Source organism: Aulonocara stuartgranti, assembly GCF_965226115.1.
Source record: "Aulonocara stuartgranti genome assembly, chromosome: 11".
In the NCBI taxonomy this organism is placed as follows: Eukaryota; Metazoa; Chordata; class Actinopteri; order Cichliformes; family Cichlidae; genus Aulonocara; species Aulonocara stuartgranti.
In genome coordinates, this window is record NC_138947.1 from 3235282 (window position 1) to 3249942 (window position 14661).

The 14661-nt window shown below is 42.2% G+C and overlaps 1 protein-coding gene across 9 annotated transcripts in view; it reads left to right on the plus strand.

The window, feature by feature from the left end:
• gabbr1a (gamma-aminobutyric acid (GABA) B receptor, 1a) overlaps positions 1 to 14661 on the plus strand; it is a 126969-nt gene that overhangs the window by 67896 nt on the left and 44412 nt on the right. For all 9 annotated transcript variants that reach the window (XM_082553002.1, XM_082553003.1, XM_082553000.1 and 6 more), the window contains 5 exons: positions 6099 to 6269; positions 6881 to 6982; positions 7273 to 7338; positions 7516 to 7707; positions 13197 to 13442. In XM_082553002.1, coding sequence (XP_082409128.1) covers positions 6099 to 6269; positions 6881 to 6982; positions 7273 to 7338; positions 7516 to 7707; positions 13197 to 13442 — 777 coding nt within the window. The remainder of the gene's footprint in view (positions 1 to 6098; positions 6270 to 6880; positions 6983 to 7272; positions 7339 to 7515; positions 7708 to 13196; positions 13443 to 14661) is intronic.

Consider the following 14661-nt stretch of genomic DNA (forward strand, 5'->3'; position numbering starts at 1 on the left):
ATTAGCAGATATGTGTGTGTTTGTGTTGCATCCATGCAGGTTCTTGCTACGAAACTATAAACATGGTATTAGCCAAAATGCTAAAATCTGGCTTTAAAATGTGTGAGTCTGTGGAGACTGATTTGCTTTTGGGACCAACCTCAAGTGGTCATGTGACGAACTGCATGTTTGCCATTTTTTGTGTTGGCTTCCTTTTTCAATCCTGGAAAAAATCCCATTCCAGTTGTTTTATAAGCAAAATTAACAGCGCGGACCGCAGAAGCGAACAAAAGAGGCTCTGTTACAGCAGTTTGTCTGCAGAGAACGAGAGCCAGATGCCAAACAAACAGGCTAAAAAGACAATGCTGTCCCATGTTCCTTTGTCTCTGTGGTGAACTTTGGTTCTGCGTAGCATGGAGAGGGCTGTAAGCTGATAAAATCCTTGACAACGCTGCCATTTATCTCTCTGCTTTGTGCAGCTGAACACTGCAAACGCAGTTTTAAAAGACTTCAGAAAGGATCTTTAATTAGTGTTGAGACTTTACAAGACTGACAGCTGCGCTGCTGTCTATGACAAAGAATATTTATTGGCCTCAATACAGCATCATAATATACGTACAGTATTTATGACAAGTATTAAACACAACCCAGATCTTTAAAAGAGTGAGAGATCCGTTGCTGTCTTCTGCTGCTGTGATTTTGTTGAAAGCATTTCAGCTTTTTATGCCTTCATCACTCAGTTTATTTTGTTTATCTCATTCTTTCTTCTCTTGATCTGCCTCTCTGTCACTCACGGCGCTCTGCTTATTAGCTTTGTCCCATAATTGAAGTTTCATCCAGAGATTAGTCATCGAGAACAATCAGTTCTAGCGGTTGGCATCTGCCCCTCTTTCTCGTTTCTGGGCTTTCTCAGTTTGCCACCCTTTTTTTCCTCGTCGTTAAAGACTCTTTTCCACTTTCTGACTCTTCGCCTCTCTCCTTTCTTTGTCTGTCTCTGCCTGGAGCTGGGCTGCTCTATTACAACCCCAGTTTTTTCCTTCCTTCCTTCCTTCCTTCCTCCTTTCATTCTCTAGCTTTCTCTGTGGCTCTCTCCCACTCTTCATTTCCGCCTCAATCCCTCAACTCGAGCAGTCGATTCTCCCTGCACACAAAGGGATCTGTCTCTCTTTACTACACGCCACCACTGGCACAACCACCTAACCGCCACACTCAATTATTTCTGGATGCGTTCTGCCTGCAGGAACCTCCTCGCATGTCAAACAGCTTCATCACAGTGCTGGGGAGGCAAACGCAACCTCTGTTTTTGGACACTGATCAAGGAGGGTCTCTCCATCAGCTCCTTTTAGCACAGTGTTCATTTGTTCCCCTATCTTCCTTTCTAAAAGCACTGTAAGCCACAGACGGGCAATGATCTGCTACAAGGCTACGAGAGAGCTGTCGATGTGAGAATTGAGAGATATTGTTGTGGTTCTGGGGGAGCTTCGATGTGGAACTCTGCTTCTCTCTGCGTGCTGCTGCGTGGGTCTATTTCTGCCACAGCAGCTTTTGCATTTCACTCGTGTCACTGTTTTCATGTCTGGTGAAGAGTTATTTGAGTGTTGCCAGTGTTGAGTGTAGCTTAGGTTTGACCTCAGTTAAATTATTACACTCTTGCAGGCACTGTGCTAATGAAGCCCCTTCAAAAACAAGCTGAAAACACTTCAGGTTTTCTAAGTGTTTGAGTTGATGACATTAAACGCTCTGTTGACCCAAATTAACAAACTTTCCACTTTATTTTATGTCCCTCATCTACATCTACACCCTCAGGGGTAGGGGTGCAGTACAAGTCAATTCATAGACAGGTACAGTCTTCACAAAGTCTTAACTGGGGCTCATTAATGTACAACAAGATCTCTATGTGTAGTTATTTGAGGGCCAAAAACGTTTCCAAGCAGTAAAGGAACAACTGTGCCATTATTTCATCCACAGTTCACCATACAACAGCACAGATCCTGTAGCACTCATATCAGACATGCATGGACAACAATCTATGATTAAAAACGGGTTTAAGAAGATCAACACAACACAACAATCTCTGAACAGACACGTAACCTGTCCAGCCGTCGATCATATGCTGACTCCCACAGTGGCGCTCAGTTAGCTTTCTTTTTTAAAGATGTAAAAAGGTGTAAAAAAAAAACAGACACACTGCCATCACCAGTGTATGAATGTGTGTGTGAATGACTGAATGTAATGTAAAGCGCTTTGGGGTCCTTAGGGACTAAGTAAAGCGCTATACAAATGCAGGCCATTTACCATGTAAGGTCAGGAGAAGGCCTGTGTTTGACCAAAGAAAAACGATTCATTTCTCTTGTGGATTTTAAGGTTTTACTGGTTATTTAAGTTCAGTTAAGAAGATTTAATATATCTGACAGCTTTTAATGTGTATGTGTTTTCTGTAATGGTGTCACAGTGTTAGAAGCTGAGCTTTTGCTCAGTTTTTCCTCTCACAATGCAAATCAATCCATGTTTGAGTTGGCTGCAGGTCCAGATATACAGAGGTAGATTTGAGTAGAAGAGCTACATAAATATCAGTCAATTTCCAAATGTATGAATAAATATGATAATAATATATAATATAAATAAATTCTGTACCTAATTTTGACAGTTTTTTACTATTTAGCATGCATTGGATCACTAGCAAACCAGTCAGATATAGTTAGGGTTGGATTTTAACCAACAAGCCAAGTGTCAGAAACCTGAAGGAGTGGCATTTGAATCTGGTCTTTAAGTGGATGTTTTCCTTACAGTTCTTTTCATTATAATTTGTTTGGTTATACCAAAGTGGTGACAATTTTATATGACTGGTTACATTTTAGTCTCGTAACCCGAGTCCTGCCTGTGCCTCTACACAGACCGCCAGCCTCCGGGTCGATATCAAGGGCTAAAGTCAGTTTCACTAGAGATTTAAGGCAAGTTTCCACAAATGTAAGACTATGTTTGCAACACCTCCAGGGACAAGAGAATAAAATAAGGAGCTTTTTTTGATTCTAAGTGTAGTGATATTCGTGTCTGGAATTTTTTCCCATTGGTGTTATTTGCCCAGGCTTTGTGATATCAACCTCTGAGACGGGGCCCTCTGCCCTCGGTTGAATGAATCTCCCTTGATGCGTGATAACTGCATGAAAAAAATCACAATTTCAACAGCAACACGTCAAACAACCACTAGGCCTCAAATGACTTTTGCATTCACTTCTCACCATTTAACAGACATGTGAAAGTTCACTGATGAACAGGAGGCTGAATTGAAGGATACTTATGGATCATTATTTTGAGTGATTATTCACACAAGGCTTGTTGCAGAGGATTGGTCATCACGGCCATAATTATTCCCTGATTTATTCCCCAGTCATACTGTGAGATTGGATTTGTGGGTGACAAAGTGAGGAAGGCTTACAACGACTTTGGTGATCTCCTGAATTTTCCTTGCAATGTTCATCCAAGCTTAAAGTGGACCACACCAGCAGCTGTAGCTGAAAGCTTATACCAAACGATTTCACCAGTTTATGGATACAGCCACGCCATCTACTCCAGATATGGTTATGTATGGGTCCAAAAACCATCAACACTTAAGTCTCGTAGCTAAAGGAACCTACAGTAGGAAATATTACAAACCTCAGTATGTTTGAAACATGCTGGTCGGTATTCTCTTCGTCCGCATGGCTACTTGTTGCTTTCTGTTCCATTTGCCCGAACTGAACTTGGTAGAAGAGCTTTTGTCCATTTAGCACCCTCGGCCTGGAACAAACTGCAGAAGGAAGGGAAAATGACTGAATTCATTTCATTAAGTGCTTTTAAATCTAAACTACGAATCCTTGAGGCCAAGTCCATAACATGTAACTGTTTCAATTAGATTGATTGTCATTTTAACTGACTTTTTTATTTGAATTTTATTGAATTTTATTTTTTATTTTATTTGTATTCTTTCACTTATTGTTGCATGTGTGTTGTTGCTGCCTGCGTTTGAGTAATTTCTGTAACTGTGAGACATCTGCTGCTGCCTATCTTGGCCAGGTCTCCCTTGAAAAAGAGGTTTTTAATCTCAATGGGATCTTCCTGGTTAAATAAAGGTTATCACACTGACACGAAGTATTCTTCATGCTGAACATGAATGTTGATGCGGTTTTTACTCTTCTGTTCACTGGACAAGTTTGCTTCCTTATTTGGGATTGGCACAAGAGAAACTAGTTTCAGTGTAATGAAAGAGCATTTTGTGCCATGAACAGGAAGTTGAAGTACGGATCATTATTTTGAGTGATAGGCACGATCAGTTCATTGCCTGTTTTGTTGCTTCATGTTGACAGTATAGTTTATGGCCAACCATATTCTCTCACCCCAACCGGTCACGGCAGATGGCCCCTCCCTGAGCCTGGTTCTGCCGGAGGTTTCTTCCTGTTAAAAGGGAGTTTTTCCTTCTCACTGTTGCCAAAGTGCTGCTCATAGGGATTCATTCTTTAAAAAATTCTTTAAAAAATAAACATATGTGGCTGTCATTAAACTTCCATCTCAATGGTTGCTTATTCTCATGTATGTATGTTACCCATCACATTTATACCTGAGCATGTGTCATCCTTCAAAGCTCCCGTGGTTTTCTTCAGATCTTTCGCCACCGCTCCCAGATCAGCTGTCACTTCCTGTAAAGTTTCTCCTCCTTCGTATTGATGCCTTCGTCTACGTGCCTTTCCTCACAGGAATTTGTTATTGTGGGGAGTCCACATCGCACATGACATTTGACATCAGTCATCGAGCCCCCTCTCGCTCCCAGTGGAGAACATCTCACAGCTATAGGTAATGGGGCCGAGATGAGAGCTGAGAGTAGGAGAGGCAGCTCGTGTCTTTAATGGCTCCCTAAACGGCAGGTTCCTCATTTTAAAGAAGGCCTGTCGAGGATTTTATTTCGACTTGTCACTGTGAGACTAATTGATAGAGGAACGGTTTTCTTCTACTTCTACTGACATTTTCTAACAACCATTTTCCCCGCTGCCTTTTTTGAGGTATTATGGCTGAGAACTCTTATTATATAGGTCCATATTGCTTTGAGACTAGAATAATTTGATTATTTTTAAATATATGTCTGTAATCGTGGCGTCGGCAATCTTGGTTTCATGGCACTTGATGCACGGAGAACCCTGCAAGAGTGATTTAGTGTGTTTTTTGTGGTTCGTTTGTTTTAAATGAAATTATGGAGTTCATCAACATCTAATAAGCCATAGGAAAGCCTAAAGAAGTGAGGGGGTGTGTAAGAAAAGGAGAAAATGGGAGTAGGGAATTTGTTTTTGGTTTTCTTTCTTTGTAATGGCCTTCTTCTCCGGCCCATCAAAGACAACTTTGGACAGGAACATCTATTTACTGGGTGAACCTTCAAAATAGATTACTTTTTCTCTTTTTCCACAAACGCCAATTTCCAGGGCTGAAAAACGAAAGCCAGCTTTCAGACGTGTCAAAATCTGCAGTTCGTCTAATGGCCCCTTGAGGCTGTCAACAATTCGTACAGACTCCAGCGTTAAAATGCGAAACTTTATAGCCCTAAAAATCTACAGAATGGTTTTTGGGATCTATCCATACCCTTTCATAGATCATATTAAAAATCTGATATATTTTCTGTGTTCTATAGCGAGTACAGGGTTTATTATATTTTATTTATATTTTTATCTACATTTCACACAGCGTACTGGCATGTTCAGAATTTCCATATATATAGTATATATTTCTTTAAGTGCCTTTTCTGTTTTCTGTCTTGCAACAAGCCCTCTCAATTATCTTTGTGCTCTTGGTGCCTTTGGAAGCATTTTGATGGGATTAGCTGAACAATAACATGACCTGCTGGTTTTTATCACTCGGTTATCATCTGCATTAAGTCTGTGACTTACACTGACAGCCCAAACTAGCAGCCTAAACTTGTTAGCACTCTTTTGTGCCTGTGTAGTCGTTGCCTGCTCAAAAAAACAAGCATCACAAAGGCCAAAATACTAACGCTGAGCCTTTAAAGTATGGCCACCAGCGAGGAGGTGCTACACCTGAACGTCTACAGCGTCCGCTCCTTCCTCATTAACTGTTTTATGCTTCTTTTGTTTTCGCAGCTCTCCTATGGTTCCAGCTCACCAGCCCTGTCCAACCGCCAGCGTTTCCCGACATTCTTCCGCACGCACCCGTCAGCCACCCTTCACAACCCCACCAGGGTGCAGCTCTTCAAGAAGTGGAAGTGGACTCGTATCGCCACCATTCAGCAGACCACTGAAGTCTTCACTTCCGTCAGTACCTTTAATCTTCATCACTCTTTTGTCTTCAGCTCTCTCTTCTTGCTTGCTCACTCCTGGCTTTATGGCCTGAGCCTGGCTGCTTGCTTGCCAGCCTCTGAATGTTTGTTTATGAGCAGGCCAAGCTATACACCTTTAAGCAATCTCTCCTGGCGATTGATGGAGGATTTTTTTTAAAGTAATTTGTTGGAGTATTGCTTGTGAGAAATATTGATCTGGCAGGACACTCTCCTAGCCATAGCGATCGATACCAGCGTCACTTGGGTTGGTGGAGGTTAATGATTCTGCTCGCTCTTCCTTTCCTCCCGCTTCTCGCATTCTTCTTCTTTCCAGTCATGTCTTTGTCAAAAAATCTATTCTCTCCCATGCTGTCTTGTTGTTATTTATCATACATGCCCACAGTCTCCATCCCTCTCTTGGTGTTTCTCATGTACACTTCAGATTTATTTATTTCCCCCCCTCTGGACTTAGCTGCATTTCTTTTGTCTTTCTGTGTAATCTCAACCTGCCTTCTCTCTTCATCTCTCTGTTCGGCCGCCTCTCTAACCTCCTCTTCCTCCCCCCTCCCTGTCTGTCTTCGTCTGTCCTTCCCTTTCATGTGGCAGACTCTGGATGATCTGGAGCAGAGGGTGAAGGAGGCAGGCATCGAGATCAGCGTTCGCCAGAGTTTCCTCACCGACCCGGCTGTCGCTGTCAAGAACCTCAAGGTGCTTTGATTAAAAATTCACCTCAGCTGCTGGTCGTCTCGCTCCCCCCCTCCTCTCCCCCTCTCCTTTCTCCTCTGGCTCACAGCTGCACACGATGCCATTAGCATAGAGGCGATTTGATAGAGGAAATTAATGCGCCATGCTAATTAGCAGCTCCCGAACAGCAGCATGTGCCATCCTGTGAAGCGGCAAGACTTTGGCACATTGTGCTGCCACATCAGACTGCACTACTGAAGTTCTATTGTTGCTGCTGATGTAACTAAGCAATGTTTTGTTATGATTTGATGCAGCGCCAGGATGCTCGGATCATCGTGGGGCTCTTTTATGAGACCGAAGCACGGAAGGTGTTTTGTGAGGTTGGTACCTTTTCCCTGCTCAATTGATCCCAGAACGCCCAACCTGACTGGCTATTAGAAGAAATTGAGCTCTGTAATGGGCTCTTTGAATGTCTGAATGAACATCCTTGTTTGGCAGCGATACAACACGCTCAACTGGGAATAATTTATCTTTCTCTTCATCCTTCTGTGCTGCAGGTGTTCAAGGAGAAGCTCTACGGGAAGAAGCATGTGTGGTTCCTGATAGGCTGGTACGCAGACAACTGGTTTAAGATCAAAGACCCGGCCATCAACTGCACAGTCGAGAACATGACTGAGGCCGTGGAGGGTCACGTGACCACTGAGATCGTCATGCTGAATCCTGAAACTGTCCGTGGAGTCTCCAACATGGTGGGAATGCAAATCGCTCCTCTATTTAATGCATTAAAGAGATTAGTTGTATTAATCAGGGAAAACATGTGTAGCTTGATCGACAAATAATGAGTGTTGGTAACTGGATTACAGAGAAAACATCGCAATTCAAAGTAATTAAGGCAATTTGATTGAACGATGGTGTTTAATGAGCTTATAATGACATTAAATAGAGCTCACCTGTTCTTTGTCCAGCACTTTGGGGATCCGGTAACACATACAATGCTTTGGTTCATGTCTACAAACTGATGACATTCCCATCAGCCTCGCCTGTGCTTTTGTTGATTAGCAAAAACACAGATTTATACTTCTTGGCTGCCACCAACTTCTTTGAAATGTTTCAATATTCATATTTAAAGTATTGAAACTTGATAAATTTCCAGCCAATTTTCCAGCTTTGTGGTTTGTGGCAAATGCCAGATATAGCAGCGATTCAGCTATAGATAGTAACAGCTGTCAGGAGACGGCTCCCGACAGCTCTGATGGAGTTCGGGACATGACCTTGGTGCAGTTGCTGTAACAGATTATTGAATTGTAAAACCTTAACTCTAACTGTGTGACAACTCACCTGCATGAGTTCCAGAAAAGTAGATTGTGATTAAGCGTAAGGTCCTCACAAATCCTGTCTGTGTTGGGAAAAGGCCTAATTCATAGTTATGAATATTTAATGAAGTTAGCGCTGTTGTGCCGTGCGCACAAATGTGTGTAAATCTGCACAACTCCGATGCTTTGGAAACGTGCAGGTATTTAATGAAGTCAAACAGCTGGAAGCTGGAAGGGCGCTTTGAGGCTTAATATTATTTGGCATGTTTGTTTGGGCAGCGTGAGAGAGTGCAAGAGTGAAGTCAAAAGTGCCAGAACTGTGAGAGTTGGCAAACCTGCATAAAAATGTAATAGAAAAGGAAAGATTTTTATTTTTAATCTCTTTTCCTTTCCTACACTCATAAGGCAGATTCAGGATGCTCTGCTCCTTTGCGAGACGTGGTCCAGATCAGATGGGTGCAGTACGCACCAGGTGTCAAAACCAGCTGTACCAAAAATCGGGGAATGTAGAACTGTTGAAAACATAACACGAGGGAGCGTCACTTCACTCATGCCACGCCCGTCTCCTCGGAAATCTGTGCGTGCAGACAGATCTCGACACTCGCATCTGCTTCCTGGCACGACAGCTGAGGTTTTAAGACAGACGGGTGTGCAGAATGTTCTTTTTGTCTGGGCTCTAAAACAAAACCACCGCTAACATCAAGTAATATTTCATCTTAAAGTTAGCTGGAGGAGCTGTAGCTGGAGGATTTGTTGCAGACTGTGTATTAAAGTGGGGATAATGATGTAAGTGTACACGGCCACGGCAAACAGCGCATGTGGGAGGGTTAACTCACGTGTACAGTACAGATGTGCGCCTGATGTGAAGCGCCCTAAAAAAGTCCAGGCACATTCATTTTTCCTTCTTTTTTTCCTCAGTTCAATACCTTCATATCATTTTGTGACGTCCCCAGTTTGCACATAACCACATCTTTCACCTGACTTTACATTTGTGAGTGAGGTCCACATACCTACATGGTGCGAGATAAATGGGCAGTCAAAGCCCCAACAAGTTCTGCTTTGAACGGCACGCAATAATGAAAGTCTTTTTGCCATTGTGACAAACAATCATCAGAAACTCGCAGTGCATGACGCGTTGCCCACTTCTCTGTTCATTGGTCACAGTTTAAGGTTGCCCTGTTCCCAAAGTATTTCCAAACTGACTCTACTGGAAATCGCTGGGTCACAAATGCCATCATTACAACTATATCACCACAGTTGTTCTTGCTGGCCTAAATGTTCCCTCTGCTGGCCTACAGCATTGCATTTTATAATTTTGAAATGCTGTTAACGTCTCATTTTTATAAAAAATATATATAGAAAACAGCCTAAAAGAGCTGCTAGTTGTTTGTGGTCTCTGTATGCTCCTCTTTTCTCTCTTCTCTTCCCGTCACCCCACCACCACCAGTCGCAGCAGATGGCTGCTCCTCGCTGAGCCTGGAGGTCTCTTCCTGTTAAAAGGGAGCCGTTCCTTCCCTCCATCACTGTGTCAATAAAACTCAATGGAGAAAAAGACTTTTAAAAAAATGAAAAGGACCAAACAAGTGGTACTGATATCAGTCGGTTTGTGCTCTGTTCTACTAATTGGAGTCTGTCTCTTTCCTTGAATTAACAGTGTATGCATAATATAATCAAATCGAACCACACCTGAAATCTTTACCTGGAGATGCACTTAGTGCTCTTTAAAGGCACTTCCTCTGTTTAAATATAGTTCACACCTGTCAACACAATTTGAACACAACCAGCGTGACTTAATGTCCAAAAATCCTGGGCATGGTGTTTAAGCAATGTTAACTGAAGTTGGTCTATGGCCAGGACTTAGTGTGACGTAATGTCATTTTCCTGTAATGCTGCTGTGAGTCAACCAGGAAAGTCATTAAGAGGTGGCCCGGGAAAAGGCGAAGCTTCCTGAGGAAAAACGGGAAAGATTAGAAGAAATATTGGAAGTGAAAACAGCAGCTGCACTCATCTGAAAACATTCACGTTTTAGTTAAAATATGCAGAGAGTAATTACAAAAAGTATTTTATTAATGAAATTAAAGCGATTAAAGCATTTTTGGCTCTTTTTTTAATTGCTTTAAATGTAATTTAATTTGCTCGCACCGCAGCTTCAGGCGATCGCTTGTAAATAAACAGCTGTGATGACTTCCTCCTGTCCTGTTGATGTGTATTCTGAGCCGTCATTCATTCACTGTTGCCAGGTTTCAGCTCTTATATATCTGGATCCTCGTGAGGCACGAGTTATTTCAGGAACGGCTGGCATGTTAAGAACAATAAAGTCATAGCTTCAGTGAACTTTGCATGACCTGAATCGATAATGTGTTTGCTAAACTGCTGAGAATGCCTGGGAGTTTATGCATTTAAATTATCAGCAGCTCGCTTTTTCTCATTTTTGTCCGACGCTCATTTAGCTTCTCAGGTGCAGTCGCTCTCCTCTGTTTACCTGCTCTAATCCTCTTACGCCGTCTCTTCTTCTCTCCCTTTTCCCTTTTTTCTTCGACCTTCTCCGACTCTGCCGGTCTGCCGTGGATCATCCCGTCATTCTTCTTGTTTACCCATCTCTCCTTTACCATTTCCTCGTCCTGCCTTTTCTCACCACCACCCTCCCCTCCATCCCTTCCTCCTTCCCTTGCACTTCATCAGCAGCTGTTGTTTATATTCATACAGCACCTGCCACTACCTGCTGCTTTAGCTGTTGACGAGTGCTGCTCAACGGGCGATAAGAATTACAGCCAGAACTCCTGCTCCCTGTCCGTCTATTCAAATTCAATTTCTAAGTTTGAAATTGGCATAGCACTCTTAGATAGAGCACTCAGATTAAACTACTATGCCAATACTGCAGGGTCTGTAAAGCACATTGTCAGCTAGTTTTCAGAAGGCAGTGGCAGATTTAAATGCCAAATGCCAAGGTGGAATTTCAATTAGATGAATTTGACATAAGTGAATTGGAGTGCGTGTAGGCCTAATTGGCCTCAAAGAATCCACAGAGACACAATGATGAATGGTAGCAATAATTTCCCATTGCGCGTGTATCCAGGCTTTCAGCGGGAGATAATTTTGATTGGTGTTTAATCACAAAATGAGTTCTAAACTCAAATGCTTGTGAGAAAAGGAAAAAGTTGGCCTGTCTTAAGATTACTGTAAGAGTGTAGCAAAGCAATAAAGATGCCTGGGGATCAACCGCAACCAAAGAAAGAGATGTGACAGATATGTGTGATACAGTTAACGATCAGCTTCCTCACCAAAGGTTAGATGAGACGACTAACAGGGCACGTAAATGAATATGAGGATGGAGATTTTCTTTTTTCTTTGTACAATAACTTTCAATAAATAAAAATTTCCCACTATGAATCTCTTCCGAGTTGCAGTTGCTTAATTACGTGGAGTCGGGTGGAATTTAGTTTCTTTTGAAGTCGCTTTATTTTTGATCCTTCGTTAAGGGCTCTGTTCCAGAGAGCAGGTTTCATGAAGATTCAGTTTTTTAACCCTGAGATGAAGCTCCGGGGTTTCTGTTCCAGAAAGAGAGCTAAGTTAAACTTTAAGTCGGTTACCATGGTAACTGACTCTGTGAACCTCATCGGCTTGCCTGGTTTCTTCAGCGAGCTCTGAGTTTCTCTGTGACTCCTCCCCTCCTGAGCAGGAAGGGACAGCTGGTTCCCACCTCAACCAGATTTTTGTACTTTTTTTCTTGTACATTTCCCACCTGCCACCTTTCTTTTTCTTCTCACATCCACTCATTCCTGCGTATTATTTTTAACGACTGATCAAGTTTAATGATTCCCAGGCTTCCGGGAAAAGGTGCTGGAGCTCCTGATGGGTTGTCTATCACTGCAAAGGAAGTGATTTTTGGTACCAGAAGCTTTCTATGAGCTTTTTATTAGTTTTTTGTTGTTTTTTTTGTTTTTTTATATTTATGTGATTTGTAAATGGTCAATACTTCGACCATGAAATCTTGGAATTAATATCTGCATATTCTGTCTACTCAGGTACCCTGGAGGCTAAATCACCAGACTAGAACATGATAAGCTTAGATGGGCATACATTTGCATAAATAGGGAAAACACAAGTAAAATCTTGTTTGATAAATCCAAACATGTTTTTCAGGGAGTTCTGTGTTTCATAAGTCTTTAGAAACACATAGCGGTTAGCTTAGCTGACACAGCTCTGAATGCCAGAAGGCTATTCTGTTTAGAAAAGTAAAAGATCAATTATTTAGGGTCCTGTCCACATGAGGGGTATTGAAAGGGTCCAAGTGCCCCTATGCCCAGCTCTACTGCCCCTCAAAAGCCCCTCTGGCTCGCCCAAGTACCCTCTAGCCAGCACAAGAGGCCCTATGGTTAGCACAGATGCTAATCCTGTGTGATCCTAAAGCATAACTCCACCATTAAAGTGGGGCCCACTCCTGACATGCTGCTATTTGCTATGCACCCTTCCTCTTGTTAGCATATATTTTGGCAGACAGATATCAGTTCAGGTTGGCTGCACATAGAAGGAGCTTTTTTATTTCATCATGGTAGAAGCAGTATTTATTTATTCTGAACCAAATTTATTTTTAACACTCCAATCTCCACCAAGTTCAGCTTGTCGCAGAGAGACGGTTTCTGACTCTGAAGCCGCTCACTTTTTTCCTCGGTTTATTTGAAGTAGGAACAAGTGTTTACTACAGGAGAGTAAAAATAAATCCTAAATCAAATACACACATTATAGTGAATACCAGAAATGACTTCCAAAGATCTGAGGGTCGATTCATTTGTTGGCTCTTCAAGTTTTTTGCTTTAGTTATGTGAATATCTAGCAACACAAATAAAAAATGAGTCAATGTAAACCTTCTTTGCAGTGTTGCATTTCTTGGCTCTTTGATGTCCTCTCTGTCTTCTTTTTCTCAGACATCACAGGAGTTTCTCGCCGCCTTGATGTCTCGTCTGGGAGGGAAGAACCCCGAGGAGACCGGCGGGTTTCAGGAGGCCCCTCTAGCCTACGATGCAGTGTGGGCGCTGGCACTAGCCCTTAATAAGACTGTGGCACCGCTGAAGGCTAAGGGCCGACGTCTGGAGGATTTCAACTATAACAACCACGACATCACGTCCGAGATTTACAGGGCCCTCAACACGAGCTCCTTTGAAGGCGTCTCGGTAAGTGCCCTATGACAGCTGGGATAGGCTCCAGCGCCCCCCGCGACCCTGAGAAGGATAAGCGAATGGACGGATGGTTCAAACTATGCAAAATCAAATAATATATAAGTAAATACCCCTTTTTTGACTAGAAACACCAATAACTTTCATACATTCACCAGTAACTTCACGTTTTTGGCATTTTCTTCTGATTATCGTCCCTCACGTTTTGCACCGCTCAGTCCTGAGCCAGCTTCAGCTGCTAACAAAAACTAGCCAGCATTTGCACATCACCTGAAATTCAGAATTCATTTAAAAATCTTAAAATGACATGTGGCCTCTACACGGCCAGGCTCACATAGGCTCTTACAGAGCAAGTCTGCTGAGAACTTATTCCAGCGATCGACCTCTCTGATCAACTGTTCCACGCTCTTCTTTGAAAGGTGACCGCGCTTTTGAGGCAGTAGCTCCTAAAATTGGAACAGCCTCCCTCTGCCCATCAGCTGCTGAAAACTAATTTTTTACAGCTTATTTCCTGAATCACTCACCAGTTACTTTTGCTTATTGCTTATAAAAGGGCGTATGTTTGACTGTGGGATATGTAGATTTCTCTAATTTACTTCTTTAATTTGTGTTTGTTTGTTTTTTTTATCCAAACTGTGAAGCACTTTGCAGCTGTGTGGTTCCTGTTACGAAAACAACAGATATATGAATTTACAGGATACATCAAATTATTTTACATTAACTTTGTCAAAAGGCATTTTATGTCACTGAAGAAATGACACTGAATAATAATAATAATCATAATAATAATAATAATAAAAACCAGTTATAAAAGTATGGAAGTGGGGATAAAATAAAAGCCATGCACAGTCTCGTGTCATTGGGTATAATCTATTGCAGTCCAGTGCAGCTGCTCCACCAGATGCCCAACGAGTTTCCAATCACTGAGCATTAAAAATGAATTTGAATATTGTGATTTTTCCACTTTGCATCTTGGAGACGTCTGCCAGCACATTGTGCACCCCACAAAAATGGACACCTTCCATGCTGTGTTCCAGTTAACACTGGGCACTGATTGGAAGGGACAGTTCACCCCGAAATGTCATTTACATATTTTTGCTCTGCCGTGTAGTTCAGTTTAATCCTCTAGATTGATTTGGTGTGAGATGCCCACAACTATCACCGCACAATCTTTCTGCTGTCTGTCATTCTGCTGGAAAACATCCTATTAAACAGT